The 20,766-nt window shown below is 40.9% G+C and overlaps 1 protein-coding gene across 1 annotated transcript; it reads right to left on the reverse strand.

Annotated features, from left to right (window-relative positions):
- Positions 1-5,132: 5,132 nt before the first annotated feature.
- On the reverse strand, positions 5,133-16,011 carry IL1A (interleukin 1 alpha). Its single transcript, XM_020886047.2, has 7 exons — positions 15,960-16,011; positions 15,273-15,327; positions 13,917-13,965; positions 12,056-12,278; positions 10,254-10,427; positions 8,372-8,493; positions 5,133-6,217 (listed from the first exon to the last, which is right to left on the reverse strand). The coding sequence occupies exons 2-7, from the start codon at positions 15,317-15,319 to the stop codon at positions 6,026-6,028; spliced, it is 807 nt and encodes a 268-aa protein (XP_020741706.1). The 5' UTR covers positions 15,320-15,327; positions 15,960-16,011; the 3' UTR covers positions 5,133-6,025.
- Positions 16,012-20,766: the final 4,755 nt, after the last annotated feature.

Raw genomic sequence — 20,766 nt, forward strand, 5'->3', positions numbered from 1 at the left:
TTACCTACTATAAACCTTCTGACATCTTCCAAATCTGTATCTAGTTCTAACTTCTCTTGAGTTCCAGACACATCATCATCTGCTCATTTTACCTGGGTATCCTGCCAGTAGCTAAAATCACGTGTCTAAAATGGTACTCATTATGTTTTATCCTGGAGCTAGGAACTCCATGCATGCTCAGTTGCTCACTTGTGTCCAACTCTGTGACCCCATGAACTGTAGCCTGTCAGGCTCCTCTGTCCATGGGATTCTCCAGGCAAGAATACTGGAGTGGGTTTCCATTTCTTCCTCCTGGGGAATCTTCCCCATCCAGGATTGAATTCATGTGTCCTCCATCTCCTGGATTGGCAGGTGGAATCTTTACCACTAAGCCACCTGGGAAGTACTTCCACCAAAAATACTGATTAAGACACCACTACTCACCCACTACACTTAGTGCCCACAACCCTGCATCAGGCCACCGCTGACCCACGCCTCTGTAAGAGACTCCTGGATACACACGGGCAAGTCTGGGTCAGTCTCTTTTGGGTCACCGCTCCTTTCTCCTGGGTCCTGGTGTGCACAATGTTATGTTTGTGCCCTCCAAGAGTCTGTTTCCCCAGTCCTGTGTAAGTTCTGGTGTCTCTATGGTGGGGTTAATGGCGACCTCTTCCAAGAAGGCTTATGCCATACCCAGGTCTGCTTTACCCAGAGCCCCTGCCCCTGTGGCAGTCCACTGCTGACCCATAACTCTGCAGGAGTCACTCGAACACAATTCTGTCTCAATCTCTGTGGGGTCTCTGGGTCCTGGTGTGCACAAGGTTTTTTTGAACCCTCTGAGCATCTCTGGTGGATGTGGGATTTGATTCTAAGGGGTGATTTTGCCCTTCCTACAGTCTTTCTGGGGCTTCTTTGCACTTGGACATGGGGTAGCTCCTCAAAGTCGCTCCAGCACCCTGCAGCCACTGTTCCACTGCTGTGCACCTGCCACTCCAGTGTAGTGGAGTGTGCATGGGACCTTTTGAAGGAGGTTGCCATTATCCTCATTACCTCCACCATAGTTTGGCACCAAGTAAATAAAAGGAAGGGAACACAGCCCCACCCATCAACAGAAAATTGGATTAAAGATTTACTGAGCATGGCCCTCCCCATCAGGACAAAATCCAGTTTCCCCCATCAGGAAGCTTCCATAAGCCTTTTACCTTTCTCCATCAGAGGGCAGACAGACTGAAAACCACCATCCCAGAAAATTAACCAATCTAATCACAAGGACCATATTCTTGGTCTAACTCAGTGAAACTATGAGCCATGCCATGTAGGGCCACCGAAGATGGACGGCTCATGGTGGAGAGCTATGACAAAATGTGGTCCACTGGAGAAGGGAATGGCAAATCACTTCAATATTCTTGTCTTGAGAACCCCCTGAACAGTATGAAAAGGCAAAAAGATAGGACACTGAAAGATAAACTCCCCAGGTTGGTAGGTGCCCAATATGCTACTGGAGATCAGTGGAGAAACAATCCCAGAAAGAATGAAGAGATGGAGCCAAAGGAACAACACCACCCAGCTGTGGATGTAATTAGTAATGGAAGTAAAGTCTGATGCTAAGAAGAGCAATATTGCGTAGGAACCTGGAATGTTAGGTCCATGAATCAAGGCAAATTGGAAGTGGTCGAAGAGGAGATGGCAAGAGTGTATGTTGACATTTTAGGAATCAACGAACTAAGATGGACTGGAATGTGTGAATTTAACTCACATGACCATTATATATAATACTATATGCAAGAATCTCTTAGAAGAAATGGAGTAGCCATCATAGTCAACAAAAGGGTCTGAAATGCAGTACTTGGATGCAATCTCAAGAACAACAAAATGATCTCTGTTTGTTTCCAAGGCAAACCATTCAATATTACAGTAATCCAAGTCTATGCCCTGACCAGTAATGCTGAAGAGCCTGAAATTGAACACTTCTATGAAGACCTACAAGCCCTTCTAGAACTAACACCTCAAAAAGATGGCCTTTTCATTGTAGGGGACTGGAATGCAAAAGTAGGAAGTCAAGAAACACCTGGAGTAACAGGCAAATTTGGCCTTGGAGTACAGAATGAAGCAGGGAAAGGCTAATAGAGTTTTGCTAAGAGAACACACTGGTCATAGCAAACATCCTCTTCCAACAACACAAGAAAAGACTCTATTCATGGACATCATTAGATGGCCAATACTGAAATCAGATTGATCATATTCTTTGTAGCCAAAGATGGAGAAGCTCTATACAGTCAGCAAAAACAAGACTGGGAGCTGACTGTGGCTCAGATCATGAACTCCTTATTGCCAAATTCAGATTTAAATTGAAGAAAGTAGGGAAAACCACCAGACCATTCAGGTATGACCTAAATCAAATCCCTTATGATTATATAGTGGAAGTGAGAAATAGATTTAAGGGATTAGATCTTATAGACAGAGTGCCCGAAGAACTATGGATGAGGTTCATGACATTGTACAAGAGATAGGGAGTAAGATCATCCCCAAGGAAAAGAAATGCAAAAAGGCAAAATGGCTGTCTGAGGAGGCCTTACAAATAGCTGTGAAAAGAACAGAAGTGAAAGGCAAAGGAGAAAAGGAAAGATATACCCATTTGAATACAGAGTTCCAAAGAATAGCAAGGAGGGATAAGAAAGCCTTCCTCAGTGATCAGTGCAAAGAAATAGAGGAAAACAATAGAATGGGAAAGACTAGAGATCTCTTCAAGAAAATTATAAATACCAAGGGAACATTTCATGCAAAGATGGGCACAGTAAAGGACAGACATGGTATGGACCTAACAGAAGCAGAAGATATTAAGAAGAGGTGGCAAGAATACACAAAAGAACTATACAAAAAAGATCTTCACGACCCAGATAATCACGATGGTGTGATCACTCACCTAGAGCCAGACATCCTGGAATGAGAAGTCAAGTGGGCCTTAGGAAGCATTACCACAAACAAAGCGAGTGGAGGTGATGGAATTCTAGTTGAGCTCTTTCAAATCCTAAAAGATGGTGCTGTGAAAGTGCTGCACTCAATATGTCAGCAAATTTGGAAAACTCAGCAGTGGCCACAGGACTGGAAAAGGTCAATTTTCATTTCCAATCCCAAAGAAAGGCAATGCCAAAGAATGCTCAAACTACCGCACAATTGCACTCATCTCACATGCTAGCAAAGTAGTGCTCAAGATTCTCCAAGCCAGGCTTCAACAGTATGTAAACTGTGAACTTCCAGATGTTCAAGCTGGTTTAAAAAAAGGCAGAGGAACCAGAGATCAAATTGCCAACATCTCTTGGATCATGGAAAAATCAAGAGTGTTCCAGAAAAACATCTACTTCTGCTTTATTGACTATGCCAAAATCTTTGACTGTGTGGATCACAATAAACTGTGGAAAATTCTTGAAGAGATGGGAATACCAGACTACCTGACCTGCCTCCTGAGAAATCTGTATGCAGGTCAGCAAGCAACAGTTAGAACTGGACGTGGAACAGACTGTTCCAAATCAGGAAAGGAGTATGTCAAGGCTGTATATTGTCACCCTGCTTATTGAACTTATATGCAAAGTACATCATGAGAAACGCTGGGCTGGATGAAGCACAAACTGGAATCAAGATTGCTGGAAGAAATATCAATAACCTCAGATATGCAGAGGACACCACCATTATGGCAGAAAGTGAAGAAGAACTAAGTAGCCTCTTGATGAAAGAGAAAGAGGAGAGTGAAAAAGTTGGCTTAAAGCTCAACACTCAGAAGACTAGGATCATGGCATCTGGTCCCATCACTTCATTGCAAATAGATGGGAAACAGTGGAAACAGTGAGAGACTTTATTTTTGGGGGCTCCAAAATCACTGCAGATGGTGACTGCAGCCATGAAATTAAAAGACACTTGCTCCTTGGAAGAAAAGTTATGACCAACCTAGATGGCATATTAAAAAGCAGAGACATTACTTTGCCAACAATATTCTGTCTAGTCAAAGATTTGGTTTTTCCAGTAGTCATGTATGGATGTGAGAGTTGGACTACAAAGAAAGTTGAGTGCTGAAGAATTGATGCTTTTGAACTGGGGTGTAAGAGAAGATTCTTGAGAGTCCCTTGGACTGCAAGGAGATCCAACCAGTCCATCCTAAAGGAAATCAGTCCTGAACATTCATTGAAAGGACTGATGCTGAAGCTGAAACTCCAACACTTTGGCCACCTGGTGTGAAGAGCTGACTCATTTGAAAAGACCCTGATGCTGAGAAAGACAGGAGGAGAAGGGGACAACAGAGGATAAGATGGTTGGATGTCATCACCAACACAATGGACAAGAGTTTGAGTAAACTCGGGGAGTTGGTGATGGAGAGGGAAGCCTGGTGTGCTGCAGTCCATGGGGTTGCAAAGAGTTGGACATGACTGAGTGACTGAGCTGAACTGAACTGAGGCTCACCCACTTTCCAATAGCGGTAAACTGTGAATCATCTTGAACTACTCCTTCCCCATTAATTCCCACATCTAATTCCAAAATCTCTTGATTTCAACTTTTTCCAACTCAACATACTTTGTATGCATGCTTTCCAAAGGGATTCATTAGTCTTTAATGTGGTTCTGAATGTGTGAATTTGTATAAACAGATGAACACACATGCTGTGTTTAATACAAGTTTTAAATGAACCAGGGAATATTATCATTCCTAATGCCATTTATGCATACTGAGAAGCTAACAAAGAGGAGAGAAAAAGCATAAAATCTGGGTTTAGTTTTGTAAAATGACACTAATTATAGTTATTTTTATGAACTCTTATCATCTGTTCCTAATTATACCATGAAGTAAACTAATGGTTAAAATGTGCCAGATTTATTTTTTTAAGCTTTATTCAATTATGATTGATAATAATGTGTCAGTTCTCATTGTTGATGATAATGGAATGCTATGATTGGATCACAACCTTTGGAACCTAGCAGGAACATTGCTTATGTTCCAGAATAAAAAGTTTAGATAATGCTTATTTCATGGTTGCCAAAGTTAAGTTCATCCCACTTTAGCTAGTAGGATTCAATAGCAGATGAAACTGAATAACACAAGAATGCCAAATCAAGTTTAAAGGCAGAGGAGTGAAAGATTTTGGCCAATTACCATCTCAGGCAAAGTAATTAATATAAATTTATTATCATAATCACAGGGCTCCCAGGTACTGAAATACAGAAGTTCATGACAATGGAAAAGGCACAACTTGAACCAAAGTGCATTAGTACCTCAAACTCACTCAGCCTGGAAAACACTGTCTACTATTATTGAAGATACCTGGTCATACTCAGAGATTGCAAGGATTGCCATAAATATAAATATAATTGCCATAAATATACTAATATGTTAGAAATAACAATATCTTAGAAATAATGGTTATAAATATATATGCATATATAAATAATAACTTAAAACAACGTTTCATGCTTTGAATTCTTCTTGAGGCTCAGCTTCAAGAAAAGTTTTACTTAAATGAACTCATTGGCATAAAATACTATTGAGGTAGGAGGACTATAGTCATCATTACCTTGATTTTGAAGATGGTCAAACTGAGACCCCAGAAACTTACAGTATTTGATAAAGGGCCCATCAGCGGCTTAAAAGTAGAAGCTGAGCAGTTGGAATGAAAATTGTGTGTCCATGGCTTATTTCAACTGCTGTCATGGGTATTAATATTCTTATGCCTTAGTTTACTCATCTATAATGTGGAAAGAACTTTTGTAGCCACAGATAGTAGCCTCAGTCTTCCCAAGATTCTTGTGCAGAATAATAATTAAATTGATTGGTAGTTTGCAAAGTATAGGGTGTTCTTTAAATAACAAGCAACATTATATGTTAGTGTTGGTTCTACTGGACTTTGTGTTCTCTCTTACAAAGAGAGTAAACATTCATTTAGAATTACAAAGGCTCAGCACATGCTCAGCAAGTGACTAACAGTGAAGGATTCGACTCCTTCATGTACATAGTACATACGGATGGTCACCACTTTACAAGTAAGTAGAGTGCACAATCAAGGCTATTTTTCCAATATCTGAAAGTCAGTGATCGAGGGTGGCCCGCTTGCCATGTGCACCAGCTTTTCTTGCTTTGTGGCAATAAACAACTTTGGATGGGCAACTGATTTGAAGTAGTCCATAGAGCCATGCTTTTCCCAGAAGAAGAGGAGATTGGTCTCATCTTTGATGATTTTGGGTGTCTCAGGCATCTCCTAGGATACAGAGAACAAAGATCTGTTAGAGAACAAGAGGATGCTAAAAAAAGAAGTGACCTCAATCCTTTGGCATTTGTCCTTCGTGCAAAACACAGCACTTTAGGACTATGACTACATAACATGATGATACAAGTTCTTCATTCATTTGTTCATTCCAAAAGCGTTCATTACATGCCTATTAGATGTATGGCCCCGTCTATTCATAATAATTAATTTCCTTAGTTAAGTGGAGAGAAATCCAATTTCATCATGAAGATTGTCAAGTACACTAGTGTCTTCTTGTATCCTGGCAGGTAGGGTGAAACATTGCCTCCAACACAGGCATAAAGCATTCTGCATCAAATCTGAGCATGAATGACTCTAAGACCTGAAAACCTTTTGACCTCTAAATGTTCAAAGCATACTTTGGGAAAGTAATTTAGAACTCAGACATGTTTATCTCTGTATTTAAGTCAACAATTGAAGGTAAAAAGAACCCCACCCCAACACATACAACTTCCCAAGCATATCAGCAGTTGAATCCTTTCAAGACAATTTTTTGACAGCTGTAATCTCTTTAGATCATACTCCTCTTGTGAGTATGACAAAAGTCTGAAAGTGCTTTCGTGGAAAAACAAAATTCAAATTCTAACTTGAGATGCTTCTCTGTTCTTTTAATCTAAAAGAACTAAACATCCTTTTGAGGTTTCCCTGGGGTTTTCAATGTCAACAAGAATTTTATTTTCCAAACCTATTTTTCTCCTGTTCCCACCCCACCCCCGGCCCCCATCTCAGTAAATGGAATTTCCTTTCTTCCTCCTGTTGGTTCAATCTCTAAAATATAACCAGATTCTGTCTCCTTCTTTCCACTTGTCTCACAATTCTCCTCACTCACCCCAACTGTTATTACAGCATCCTAATTGGACTCTATTGCCTGCTTTCTCTTCTATTCTCCAAGTTAGAAAAAATATGCAAAAACAGGACACTTCTTAGCTTGAATTCCTTTCCTCTACTTATCTTTCCTCTTTTGCAGGGTACCCTAGCTTCCAGATCCTTGGGTGTCCTTTCTGATCTTTAAAACTCACCTGTAACCTCTTGAAGGTCTAGGGCTAGGTGCACTCAGACCCCTCTATTTGGAATGCTTGTCCCATCACCCCTTTGATGGTATACTCCTTTCTGTTGACAGCTCTCATCTCACAGGGAGCTCTGTCTAAACAGTATGGTCCTATTTTCTCTATCTCAGAACCCTGTTCATTGGCTTTACAGCATCTTGCCCTTTTTGCTGGTCATTTGGCTTGTCTGCCGCCTGTGTCCCTCGGAAGATTGAGTTCTATAAGGCTTTGGCTCACTACTGTCTACTGAGCTGATGACACTCTGCTTGAAAAACTGAAGGCTCTAATAAACAGCGTTTATTGAGTGAATTCACGAATGAAGCTACTGCTCTACTCTGTAGACATCACTTTCATCTCACTTGATCCAGGAAGAGAAACACATGCACCCACATAAATCCTAGCTGGGGAGGGACTGGGTGGTGGATTATACATTTAGTGAATAAGAGTCACCTACTAGTCAGTGGAGAAACATTTGGCTATAGTGGGCATGTGTTTATTATGTTCGGACAGGAAGGTGGTAGTGGAGAGGAGGCTGAGATGACACAGAAAACTGGCACCAATGAAGACAGGGAGGAGGTGGAGTCAGGAGGGCTTGGGGCTTAGCTCGCAGCTTTTTGCTTTGCACCCTTTGGCAGGTGATTCATCCTCCCTGATCTCAGTGGCTTACTGAGTTTCTTAGAGGCAGGCTCCATTGTCCTAACACCTACTGTCACGTAGGTCAGGTAAGTGTCAGGAAAGCTCAAAGAGGGATGGAATAAACAGATGCCCAGGAATGGGAGGTGAATAAGAATCAGGCAGGGAAAAGAGCAAGAAGAAGGCAATTTCCCTTTTATGTACTTTGCCACTGCCATCTTGCTCTATTTTTCTGTCTCACAGATCCTGCCTAGAACTGCCTCTGGAGATAGTGGGTCAGAAGTAGGATGGGAAGGTAGGTGGGCAGGTGAAACTGTGGTGGGAAGGGAAGAACTGGCTCATCCTGCTAGGGATGTCTGCCTCTTGGGATCATCTACAAATGCATGGGCTGTAAATGAAGGTAGATCGGAGACTGGGAACAACTGACCTTTAGCAAGACAGGTTCGTCTTCATTTTGAGCACTCACAAACAGTTGAGTTTTTGAGATTCTTAGAGTCACAGGAAGCTGAGAATCCTCTTCTGATACATAAGCAACCATGTCAAATTTCACTGGCAAAGAGAAAAGCCAAAAAAGAAAGTAAATCCATTGTATTTGTATAAAATCAAGTGTTTATGAAGATGCAGTGTGTGTGTGTATGTGTGTGTGTGTATAGTTATGTCCCCAACTATGATGCAAGTACCTGAAGCTCAGAAATGGAATTTATATTGATACATCTTTGTATCCCTCACAATGTCTGCCATATTTACTAGGCAAGTAGATACCTAATGACTTTAGAATTTTCTATGTTGAATGAATGCTTGTGGGTGGAATAGTTTTGAATCTCTTATAATTATATTAATGGGATAAGACCCTGGAATTTGTGAAGTCATGAGCAAAATGGGGAGATTTAGTGAAGCTGATGCATTCATATATTGCTAAGAATAGTGAAAAGCAGTTCAATTTTCCTTAGAGAACAATGCTTAATAAAAGCTGTAAAATTATTTATGCCTAGAAATCCAGCATTTGGAATATGCTCCAAAGAAATACCCTCATAGAAAAAGAAATAATTTATACAAAGACATGTGCAACTGAATTATTTAGAGGAAACCCTGGACACCTGCACAGCAACATGACTGAATATCCTAGCACCATTAAAAATGGCAAATAACATATACTCTGTCCATATATGGGGAAATTGTGTGAAATAATATCAAGTAGGAAAGCAATTTATTTTGTAGAACACAAAATAATTTGTGAATGTCATAGAGTAGGAAGCATGTTAGCTGAAATATATCCAATTAGAAACAGCCCTGCTTGTTAGCACAGATTAACCTCTTTTGATCTCTGGAAATCATTTTGTTTACTGATGACATGTCCTTAAGCTAAAAATATGTGCAACATGGAAGCTGGCTCGGTGTAACAAAATTTCTTGGATCCTAAATTTCATTCTTCAGAACACATGCAAATCTTCCTGGTTTCTTTTTTTTTTTTTTTTTTTTTCTTTAAAATTATTGGGTGCTTTGCCTCACAATTATGCTATCAAAGATAAGGATTCTTTCTAGTTTGGTGTCATTAGGAAGTTTGATCAACGGGTTCCTCATTGGCTTCTAAGTAAATTTGGGTAAGTCATTATATATTTCTGAGACTCAGTTTCCTTACTTTTAAAATCTGAGGATAAAAGTGTCTCAGAGAACCAAGGGAGATAAAACCTTAGAAAGCTTGTTACTGCACTTAGTCTTTCAGAGCTAGAACACTTGTTAAAGCTTTCAGATTTGGCTGAACTTTCTGGCCTAACCCAGAAGTTTTTTGTTTTTTTTTAAAAACCAGGGGTCCAGAAGTTTTTTTTTTTTAAACCAGGGATGATGGGCTTCATGTGCAAAGCCAGGAATCTAGAGAGGTTTATTCTTTAAAAGCAGAAAGCTTAAAAGAAATGCAGAAATAAAAAGCTGAGGAGAGGGCTTCCCTGGTGGCTCAATGGTAAAAGAATCCGCCTGTGAATGCAAGAGACAAGGGTTCGATCCCTGGTCCGGGAAGATCTCACACGTGGTGGACAACTATTTAGCTACTGTCTGGGAGCCTGGAAACCACAGCTATTGAGCCCTTGTGCTGCAACTGCTGAAGACTGAGTCCCCCGTAGCCCCATGCTCTCCAACAAGAGAAGCTACCATAATGAGAAGCCAGAGCACTGCAACTAGAGAGTAGGCCCTGCTCCCCACAACTGGAGAAAAGCCCTTGCAGCAGTGAAGACCCAGCACAGCCAAAAATAAATAAATAAATAAAATCTTTTTTTTTTTTTAAAGATGGGGAGATGACAGAATTGTCCATTTACCTGCTTCATCCAGATTATTTAATGTAGCAGCCGTGAGGTATGGACCTGACATATCTCGAATTATACTTTGATTGAGGGCGTCGTTCAGGATGCATTCCTCGTGGATGACTCTCATGAAGTTGTATTTCACGTTACTCTGGAAGCTGTAATGTGCTGATCTGGGCCTGATGATTTCTGAAACCATTATCACAAGCTCAGATTAATGTCCAAGTACAAACACTGATGATGTATCTGCTCGAATACAAGCATACAAAGTAGTTATTGAAGGCACCTGAAGAATATCCCAAGGGAGGTAAGGAAATTGACAAAGAAGTGAAATCACCCCATCAGCGGAATTGATTCCAGGATTACCCCTGTGGTAACTTATCTCTAAAAACTTTGATTCTTTTCTTCAGGCAATGGTTGTTTTTTTATTAAAAGAGATCACATGTACAAATTTTTGGTTGTTTGGAGGTTTGTAAGTAACCGGGAAGACTCCTCGTATTCTCCAACTACATTTTCAAATCAATGCACTCTGAGAAAAGAATCCACTAAAAATTTTATATGTCACTGAGGTGCCATTATAAATGTCTGCCATCTTTTTACTTTATTTATTTATTTTCTTTTTACTTTAAAAAAGTTTTTTTTTCTTTTCTATCTACCACCTTTCTGAATGGTGGTATGTTTCAAAGCTTTACAAATTTTCATGGCTCTGAATAATTTTACTTCCAGAAATCTTTTATCACTGAGGAAATAAATGATGATAGAAATCAAGATTTATTGATATAGCCAGTCATTGTCACATTACATATATTGGTGAAAAACTGGTGCTCTAAAATGTCCTTTATGTATTGATAAATGAAAAAAGCTGCATATTAAATTGCACATAGGTGATCCTGGGAATGTTCATCATGTTTGTTAGTCTGTGTGTATGTACACGGAAAAGACTGTAAGGAAAGTAATGTAGTGCTGGCAGTGGTGAACTCTGAGGGGTAGCACGAGTAATTTTAATTTTTTTTCTTATATTTTCTAATTTTCTAGGTGAACATATGTGATCAACTGTTACTTTAAAAATATTAGATTTATAGTTCACGAAGAGGCTTGTACAGTAAAGGCATGGGAAAAAACTCATGACATCTGTAGTCAGGTAGAACTGATATGATTTGATGCTCTACCCTTACACACTGTGAGATTCTGGGCAGGTCGCTATCTCACTGAGCTTAGTTTCCTCACATATAAAATGAGAATGCAGGGTTCTTGTGAAGGTTACAGATAATGCAGTCATTAATAAGTTAGTAGTGTTTGTAGTATTAGCAAAAGTAATAATAACAATAATAGTGAACACTTATTAGGTATTTTCTATGTGCCAGGCATTATTTTAGTTCAGAAACTAGCAAGTGGTGACTCATTTAATCTTCACAACAATTAGGGGCTTGGATTAACTCCATTTACAGTAGAGGAGACTAAAGCTCAGACAGGTTAAGTAACTTGCCCAAAACATAACTAGTATGTGGAATAGCATAACTTGTAAGTGGTCACTCACTAATGGTATATAATTACTTTCTGCCAATAGGCTAGAAGTCACATGACTTAATCATATGGCCACCGAGTAAGCCTGTGAGCACATATGCTAAGCTCAAGTACCTACTGCTGTCTTCCCTTTGCAGAAGGATAAAAATTAATTTTCATTTCTTATATTTATCAGACAAATGGGTGGTTGCCCTCTTGTTACTCTGATTTTAGGTTTTATTTCTGCCTGTACTCTGCTGTCTGCATTTTCTTGAAAACAGAAAACAAGGATATTATTGTGTTTGACCCCTTACCTTCTTCTGTGTTATTGGCAATGGCTTCCAGGTCATCATCGGTGATGAACTGATTTAAACTCAACCGTCTCTTCTTCAGAATCTTTCCATTGGCTGCCACCATCACCACATTCTCCTTGAAGCTAAGCTTGGATGTCTTAGAGGTTTTCGAGGTATCCAGGGACATAAACTTATTCATGTGGTCCCCATGAAGTGGCTCATAGCTTGCATCATAGAAGGACTTCTGCGATGAAGGAAGATAGAAGCTGAGAGGCTGTCCACGGCCAGTGAACGACTCCTTTACAGTAGGAGTTTTATTCAACAGTCTTAGAAGAATGGCCATTTTGGTCTTGGCGACCCACGTTTCATCGGTCTTTCCCTCCCCCCACTCTCCTTCCCCCTTTTCTCTGTATCCCTCCCCTTTCCCCCTTTCCTCCCTCCTCTCCTTTTAGGATTTCTCTCAAAGGATGTGATCTTGGCAAGGCTTTTTGTCATCCCTCTTCAGACTAAAAAATGAGACCTTGTTATACTTAGTGAAGTAAGTCAGAGAAAGACAAATACTGTATGATATCACTTACATGTGGAATCTAAAAAATAATACATGGCTCCCCTGGGGGCTCAGTGGTAAAGAATCGCCCTAACAAGGCAGTTTGGGAAGTTCCCACTTCCTGTGGAGCAGTTAAGCCCCCACGCCACACCTGTTGAGCCCGTGCGCTAGTGACCAGGAACCACAATTACCGAGCTCACACACCACAACTATTGAAGCCCAAGTGCCCTGGAGCCCACGCGCTGCCGCAAGAGAAGCCACCGCATTGAGAAGCCTGAGAGAGTGGCCACCGCCTCAACTAGGAAAAGCCCGCGCAGCAGTGACCCAGAACAGTCAAACATAAATAAATAAAATTATTTTAAAAAAACTTGAAAAAAAAGATACAAATGAACCCATATACAGATCAGCAACAGACTCACAGACATAGAAAACAAACTGAATGGTTACCAAAGGGGAGAGGGAAGGTGGGGAGGGATGAATTAGGGATATGAGATTAGTAAATTCAAACTATTATACATAAAATAGATAAGCAACAAAGATTTACTATGTAGCACAGGAAATTATATTCAGTATTTTGTAATAATCTATATTGGAAAATCATCAGAAACAAACGTATCATTGTGCCCTACTCCTGCAGCTAACACAGTATTGTAAATCAACTACACTTCAGTAAAAAAAAAAAGAAAAAAGAGATGTTGTGATGATTCAGGTCTTCAAGTGATGATAGTGAGTGACTTGGTCTTCCAGTTAGTTCCCCCCAGAAGATTAAACATGTACTTGACAAGGCTCAACTATTTCAGGAATACTCCTCTAGATACAGCTTTTAGAGTCAGTACTGAAGAGACACAAAGCAGGACCTATACTGTCTATTTGTGGTCTCTTAGCGAAATAACACAGCATCTGAATGACTGCAGATTTTTTACTTTCAGTTGGCCTGCTTCCTCCACCTTAGCTTTATGGACTATTAGATCTAGAAAACTATCTCTAATCTCCGGAGCTGATGTTAGAGAGGATGTCCACAACATATCATTTAAGACCCCTGGGGAAGTAGCCCAAGGGTGCTGGATGGAAGCCTTCTGATGGAAGGCTGACCCAGGAGATTCCATTCTTGGAGTTTCAGGTTCATTCTGCTCTGTTCTGGGAAAATCCACCGAGATGAAGGGTGCCATCAGCTCTTAGTCTAGAGAGGGAGCTGGCCTCACTTATCATGAAGAAATGAATATCTCTGGACTTCTAGTGAAGGCAAAAAATCTAAGATTCAAGCTGTTGCTGTTCTAGTAGAGAAAATACTCTGTAAGGATAGCAATCTCCTAAGAATTACAGTCATTTGCTTACCTGATTCAGAGAGAGGTGGTCAATTTCAGAACTGTAGTCTTCATTTTCACTGTTAAACGAGATGACAAGAATTTAATTCTGTTTGTTATATCACTACATTCACTGGGCAACATATTTTAATAACCAAACTAACTTTGGTTACTAACACACACACACATAGCCATTACTGTCATCTTTGAAAATTAAGAACCTCTATGCATACACATCCATACAGTAATTTGTACCTGATAATCTGAAATTAGTAATCATCAGGCTAGGCCTTGAACTTTACTTGCACTCTATTGATAAAAATGAGGCTTGGCCAATTTACTGTATAGCATAGGGACTGTAACCTATAAAGGAATAGAATCTGAGATACATATATACATATATAACTGAATCACTTCGCTGTATACCTGGAACTAACACAACTTTGTAAGTCAGCTATACTTCAATTAAAAAATTTTTAAACAGCTCCCCCCTCACCAAAACCAAAAAATGAGGCTTGGCTAATGGATTGAAGAGTGGTAATCCAATTTCAGGGAAAAAATTTAAACTTAAGAGAGAAATCCTTTTGAAGCACTTCATCTAAATTTGAATCAAATAGGTTATTTGTTACACTTTGCTTTCATGTATTCACTAAAACAGATTTAATCATTTATACTTTGCAAAACATCCAGGCAACATTTCCATCGTCTACTTTGTGTTAGTGTGTAGCTACTGTGGAACACTGCATCTGTTTAAGGTGTTCCACAATTTAAACTTTTCATTTATTATCTTTCTCTTGCATCTGAATGAGACTGACTGCGTAGGTTTCACATGCTCAAACTGCTGTGAAGCCATTTCGCATTCCAGATTGAGATCAAGTTTTCCTAAGAAAGGTTTCTCTTTCTGACAATCCATTGCGGTAGCAGAGCATGTGAACTTGACTGAAGCTGGGTCTAAGTAGATGTTGAGAAACGCCAGGAGTCAGGAGACCTTAAAAGTAATCTTTCTAAAATGGCCATCTCCCTGTCAAAAATTTCACCTTGGTTTACCTACTGGATGCTTAATTTCCCTGAGTCTTCTCTGAACCTGCCCCGACTTCAGAGGTAGAACACATCTCTACAGCCTCTGCTGGTCTTGCCCCATCCTAGTTACTGTAATCCTAGCTGAATTCTTTCTTTTTAAAAAATATTGATTTTATTTACTTGGCTCAGCCAGGTCTTAGTTGCGGCATGTGGGATCTAGTTCCTTGATCAGGGATGGAACCCTGGGTCCCCTGCATTGGGAGCACAGAGTCTTAGCCACTGGACTCCCTGGCAAATCCCTGCTAGCTGGATTCTAATGTGCCTTGCTTCCCTCATTAAGTCACAAGAGACAGAATCTCTTTCCTACCTGTAACAGTTCTTCAGGTCTTCAAAGAGGTCAGGGACTTTGGCCATCTTCACTTCTGCAACAGAAAACGCCAGTAGCTGTCAGTCTGGCCAGTGTGTGAACAAGACACCTGCAAGGGGAACCACCTCCCTTCTGCGCTTCTAAGACACTTAGTGAATGACTGAGCTCACACTCAGCATTCTTCTTTTCACTGCCTTTGAATGATCTGCATATGTATTTGCCTCCTTGGCTAGACTGTAAACTTCTGTTAGAATTTCAGTATCTCTTAGGCATCCAACACAATGCATTCCATTTGGTAGGCATTTGTTGAAAATCTGAATAAGTAAAAAACCAAAACCAAAAAACCCCAACAAGCATGAAACATTTAATTTATACAGTTGCAAAAGAGAGAAAGACTTAGAAATTCCCAGTTTTCTCTGAATAGTTTTTGATAGCAGAGACTACCCCCAAAGGAAGGCTTGGCTGTAATCTCAAGCTTTCACAGGAAATCAGTTCCTCTGTCGCTCAATTTCCCACCAGCAGAGAGAGGATCATTTTCTGAAATCTGACTATGATTCTAACTCACCCGCCAAACCAGAGAGGGACGGCAAAGGAAGGAAGAGGCTTAAGTTTCAGAGAAGGCAATTTGAGAGATCACAGCCAAGGAGGAAAATATTTTAAGAGCCAAAGATGTGATAAGGACGATACCTTTGTTGAACCGAGCTAGCAGCAATGAGATGACTGGCTCCTGGTCTTCGCGTGGAGGCTTGAACTGAGCCAGGCTACCTCGCCTTTTGTCTGCTCCGGAGTGGGCGTGGCCACGATTGCGTCACTGGGAATTTACAAGACTTCTGTTTTGTATGTAAGTTCATTCTACCTATACCGGTCCAAATAATGACAAATTATATACTTGAATATAGTGTTTCCAGGAAAAATTCCTAGAGATTCCAAGAGTTTCTGACTTGATTCATTTACTTACTGCTTTTGCTGTTAACAATTTTAAACATGTGGTCTTAGAAAAAGGGGAAAAGAGCAGGAAATTTAAGTTTCTAAAAGTGTTTGGTGGGGGAAGGAGGGAAAACTCCCCAAAGCAGAATTGTAGATGGTTAGAGTTAGAGGGGTGCTTAGGAGCTTAATTCGTTTGTTGCACCCCCGGGGCTGAATATGAATTGATGGTACTTGACAGCCCCTGGCAGCTAAGGAGTGGCTCTTGAGGGAAGCCAACCCATCTTTTCTGAAGAGGGAGGTTTGCTTGAGTAGCCACAAATCACTCTGAGGGTGGGAAGACAATCTCCCAGTTAGGGCAGGGAAGAAGACAGAAAATCGACAGTCAACCACAAAAGTCAGAGCTTTTACTCCTCTGAATACTGTCAATCTGTTTCAGACAGAAGTGACAGAGCTTTATGAGAAAACTCTACGCCCTGGCTCATGTTACAGTGAAGTTACCTTCTACCAGAGCCCAGAGAGAAATCTAGTCTTCGCTAGGTTAAACCCAAGGTATATTAGGATAGCTGGAGACTCAGGGAGTAGCTGGATTCAAGAATGGAGATTGGGTGAACTTCCCTGGTTGTCCAGTGGTTAAGACTCCATGCTTCCACGGCAGGGGGCATGAGTCTGACCTCTGGTTGGAGAACTAAGATCATGCATGCCATATGGCATGGCCAAAAAAAAGAAGATTGGGAGAAAGGAAGGAGGGACTCATACATGAAACTAATTCAGTGTTGCCTGGCTGTAATCATTAAAGACTTTTTCAGTATCCTGAAGATGGCCCAGTTCCGGTGGCAGAACACCAGACTCAGCAGATAAATGTTTCTGTTTTCCTGGTTGGAGTTTAAGCCACATAATTTTAAATAAAGGAAATGGATGGGGAGAGTCAAGGAGGAATTTTTTTAAAAAGGTAAAGAGAGAAAGGCAAGGCACCAAAGTGCAACATGTTATTGAAAAGCAAAAAAGCTCAGAACCAGAAGTAAAGTGTGAGTGAGGTATGCTATTTGGTTTTGTTACTTGTAAATGATGAGGCTTGTTTTGTGACCATTAAGGTCTGTCCTAGGTGCAAAGTCTCTGGTTCTGATTCTGTAGCCCAGTTCAGTTCCTCCTGGTCATAGACCGGGTGTTATAATTGTTATAAACAAGAGCCACAGAAATAAATGGTATCCTGGATGCTGTGCTGTGCTTAGTTGCTCAGTTCTGTCTGACTCTTTGTGACCCCATGGAATGTAGCCCACCAGGCTCCTCTGTCCATGAGGATTCTCCAGGCAAAAATACTGGAGTGGGTTGCCATGCCCTCCTCCAGGGGAACTTTCCAGTCCAGGGATTGAACCCAGGTCTTCCGAGTTGCAGGTGGATTCTTTACTATCTGAGTCACCAGGGAAGCCAATCCTGGATGCAGGCAAAGTAAATGTAGGACCAGACTGGGGTCCAGCTTGGGGATCTCAGGATGGATCCTTTTGTGGACAGTGATGGCAGCCAATTCTCTGCATCTGTGCTTCCCTTTGGGCTCCCCTGGTGGCTCAATGGTAAAGAAGATGTGGGCTTGATCCCTGGTCGGAAAGATCCCCTAGAGAAGGAAATTGCAACCCACTTCAGGTATTCTTGCCTGGAAAGTCTCATGGACAGAACAGCCTGGCAGGCTACAGACCGTGGGGTCGCTGAGAGTCGGACATGACTGAGCACACACACATGCACGTGCTTCCCTTCAGGCAACACAGAAGTATTAACCCCGATCACCCCCTCTTGCCTCCTACAGATCTTGTGAGAACTATTACTAAGAAACAATTGCAAAGCACATTGTGAACGTGGGCTGCTATGGAGATGCGACTAAACAAAAATAATAACAGCGCTAATGATGGCTTCTGTTCTTGGGAGACTGTATAGTCATCACTGTAACACTTTAGTTCACTGAAGAAAATATCATTCTTATGAAAATAATAATTGGAAACTTCGATAGGGAGGACATTTTCAGGTGAAGGCCTCCAGTGAAACCCTGAAGATACCCAGTTTCTGGGAGGAATACATACCACCTCTTTGGTAATCCAGGAAAATACCCTTGGCTGTACCAGCAGTGGCAACACCCATCCTGGCCGATGTCACATCTCTGTTGGAGAAAATTCCTCAAATGTGGTTGTTGAATTTCTCAAGGTGGGTTTGAACGTTTTTTTCTAGTCAGCCAATTCAGGTTGGAGTCTTTTTCCAGAACGTGACTTTCCTTGAAACCAGTTGCAAAGAAAGAACAAAAATGTGGGTGAGACTGAGAAGTCCTTGCTTTGTTTTGGGGAACCTGCTTTTCTGTGAATGTGAACAAAACTTGACTTGTGAGTAAGTCTCAGCATCAGAACCCCTCTTTCTCAGAAACAGAGAGAGAAACCTATGGAATCCCAAGAGTATTTGGAGGTTGTCCTGTGACTGGGACTTTGGGTGGTTTCATGTTATACCCACTTCTTGATTCTGAGGAGACCTCAATAGTCCTTCTTTAGTCTTGTTTACTTACATCATTAAAAAATTTTATGGCTCACTTCTTCTGTGGCAGGTATTTTGCTGGGCATTGGTATTTTTTCTTTCATGATTCACAAAATTAGGTATGTGAAATAGATGATGTAGTATTTTGGTTGGTGAGTGGATACACTTTATGAGCTTGAAGGCTATGGGTCCAAAAAGTCACGATGATGCTTTTCGTTTGGAAACTGCTTTACGTAGTTCACAAAGAGCTCTCACCCGGGCAGCCTCGCTGACTCCCCACTTTACCTATGAGAGATATGGATCACCACGCCCTTTTACAACTGAGGACTCTTGAAGAGGTTAAGTGACCAACCTACAGTCACAAAACCGGCAGAGGCAGCACTCGAATTCAAGTTTCTGTTTCCAAGCCCAAGCATCTCTTCCCACTGCATATAGATAGGTGCTTATCTCATATCACCATCAATGCCAAGTGACAGGGCTGAAATGAATTGTTCTTCAAGGTCTTTCCTGCTTTAAACAGCCTATCATTCAGTGATTCTTGGGTTCTTTGTTAAAAAAAAAAAAGATAAAAGAGGAAATGTTTGAAATAGCTTCCCTCTCTTCTTCTCCAGTGAAATCTCACTTTTTGCTTTGAAATACAAGAAAGGGGTGAAGTTGATGAGTGTACTTGAGTACATAGTCCTGGTGGAGTCTGGCTGGGGACTTTAGTGATGCTCTTGCCTTTGTACCATGAAGATGGGAAACATCTATATGCATCTGGGGGACCAACTTTAAAATCATTGCAAGTAGTGGGATGTAACAGGGTGTCTGACCAAAGAGAGAAACGTAACTCCTCTCTGTGAATTATTGGGGAATGCAGTGATTTCTTTTTAAGAGGTGAAAAGCCTCTTCAGAGAAATAAAATGTGCAGAAACCATCACATGCAGAGATTTTTGTTTTAACTGATGTCCTATGTAGTTGTAATCTGCTTTTTTAAAATTTAAATTTATTTTTAATTGGAGGATAATAACTTTACAGTGTTGTGTTGGTTTCTGCCACATATCAACATGAATCAGCCCTAAGTATATTCCCTCCCTCTTGAGCCTCTCTCCCACTTCCCACTCCTATAATCTGCTTTTAAATTCCAGTTAGTGGGAAAGAGGAAAGGATCTAACAGGTAACCTTGTCTTTGATGTTCTGGGTGTTATACTACTTATCTCCTTTAATCCTCTAATCCTGAGGTCAATACTCTTATCACATTTATAGAAGAGGAAGTCAAGGTCCAGAGTCTTGAAGCAGTCTATCTAAAGCTTTGAGGTTACCAAATTGCTGAAACAGGATTCAGAGTCCAGAGCTGAGTTTCACTCAACCATGAGGGACTCTCTTTCTCCTAGTGTGACCTCTTCCTTTCCTTTGCCCTAGTTGATGTCGACTTTTTTCTGCTTTGTCTTATTAGCCTATCAAAGGACCTAGAAAGATATGTTGGTGGAGGATGCACTGCAGACACTATTTAAACTCTTACTTGAACAAAGAGGAAGTCACTTAGAGGGAAAGTATCAAAGTCCCAAGGTCACACGGAGAGTTCATTACGAGAGTGGGAAGGAAAAATGAAAACTGTTTCTTGATTTCTAGTTGCATTGGGTCTATTTTTGGTTGCATTGGGTCTTTGTTGCCACTTGCATGTGGACTTTCTCTAGTTGCAGGGAGCGGGGACTTTTCTTGTGGAACGCAGGCTCTAGGCATTCGTGTTTCAGTAGTTGTGGCATGTGGGCTCATTAGTTGCGACTTGCTGGCTCTAGAGTGTGGGCTCAGTAGTTCTGGCACATGGGCTTAGTTGCTCTGAGGCATGTGGAATCTTTCCTGACTAGAGACCCAACCCATGTCCCCTGCATTGGCAGGCGGACTCTTATCCACTGTGCCGCTAGGGGAGCCTGACCCTGGCCCTATGATAAAGAAAGATTAGGTTAAGAAAAAAAATCTCTTTATGGTGTCTCACCAGTATGTGGAAAAGGAATTAACAAATGAGATTCCATTCCGCGAGCTAAACCATTTATGTTTTCTACTCTCCTGGAAGCTGACA

Source organism: Odocoileus virginianus, chromosome 2 (genome assembly GCF_023699985.2).
Source record: "Odocoileus virginianus isolate 20LAN1187 ecotype Illinois chromosome 2, Ovbor_1.2, whole genome shotgun sequence".
In the NCBI taxonomy this organism is placed as follows: Eukaryota; Metazoa; Chordata; class Mammalia; order Artiodactyla; family Cervidae; genus Odocoileus; species Odocoileus virginianus.

Bases quoted from the DNA above. Each gene is read 5' to 3' on its own strand.
- IL1A (XM_020886047.2), bottom strand. From the start codon at position 15,319: ATGGCCAAAGTCCCTGACCTCTTTGAAGACCTGAAGAACTGTTACAG. The intron at 12,279-13,916 runs GTAAGCAAATGA...CCTTCATCGCAG, and splicing joins ACCACCTCTCTCTGAATCAG to AAGTCCTTCTATGATGCAAG. The intron at 8,494-10,253 runs GTAAATGGACAA...TCTCTTTGCCAG, and splicing joins AAATAATCTGGATGAAGCAG to TGAAATTTGACATGGTTGCT.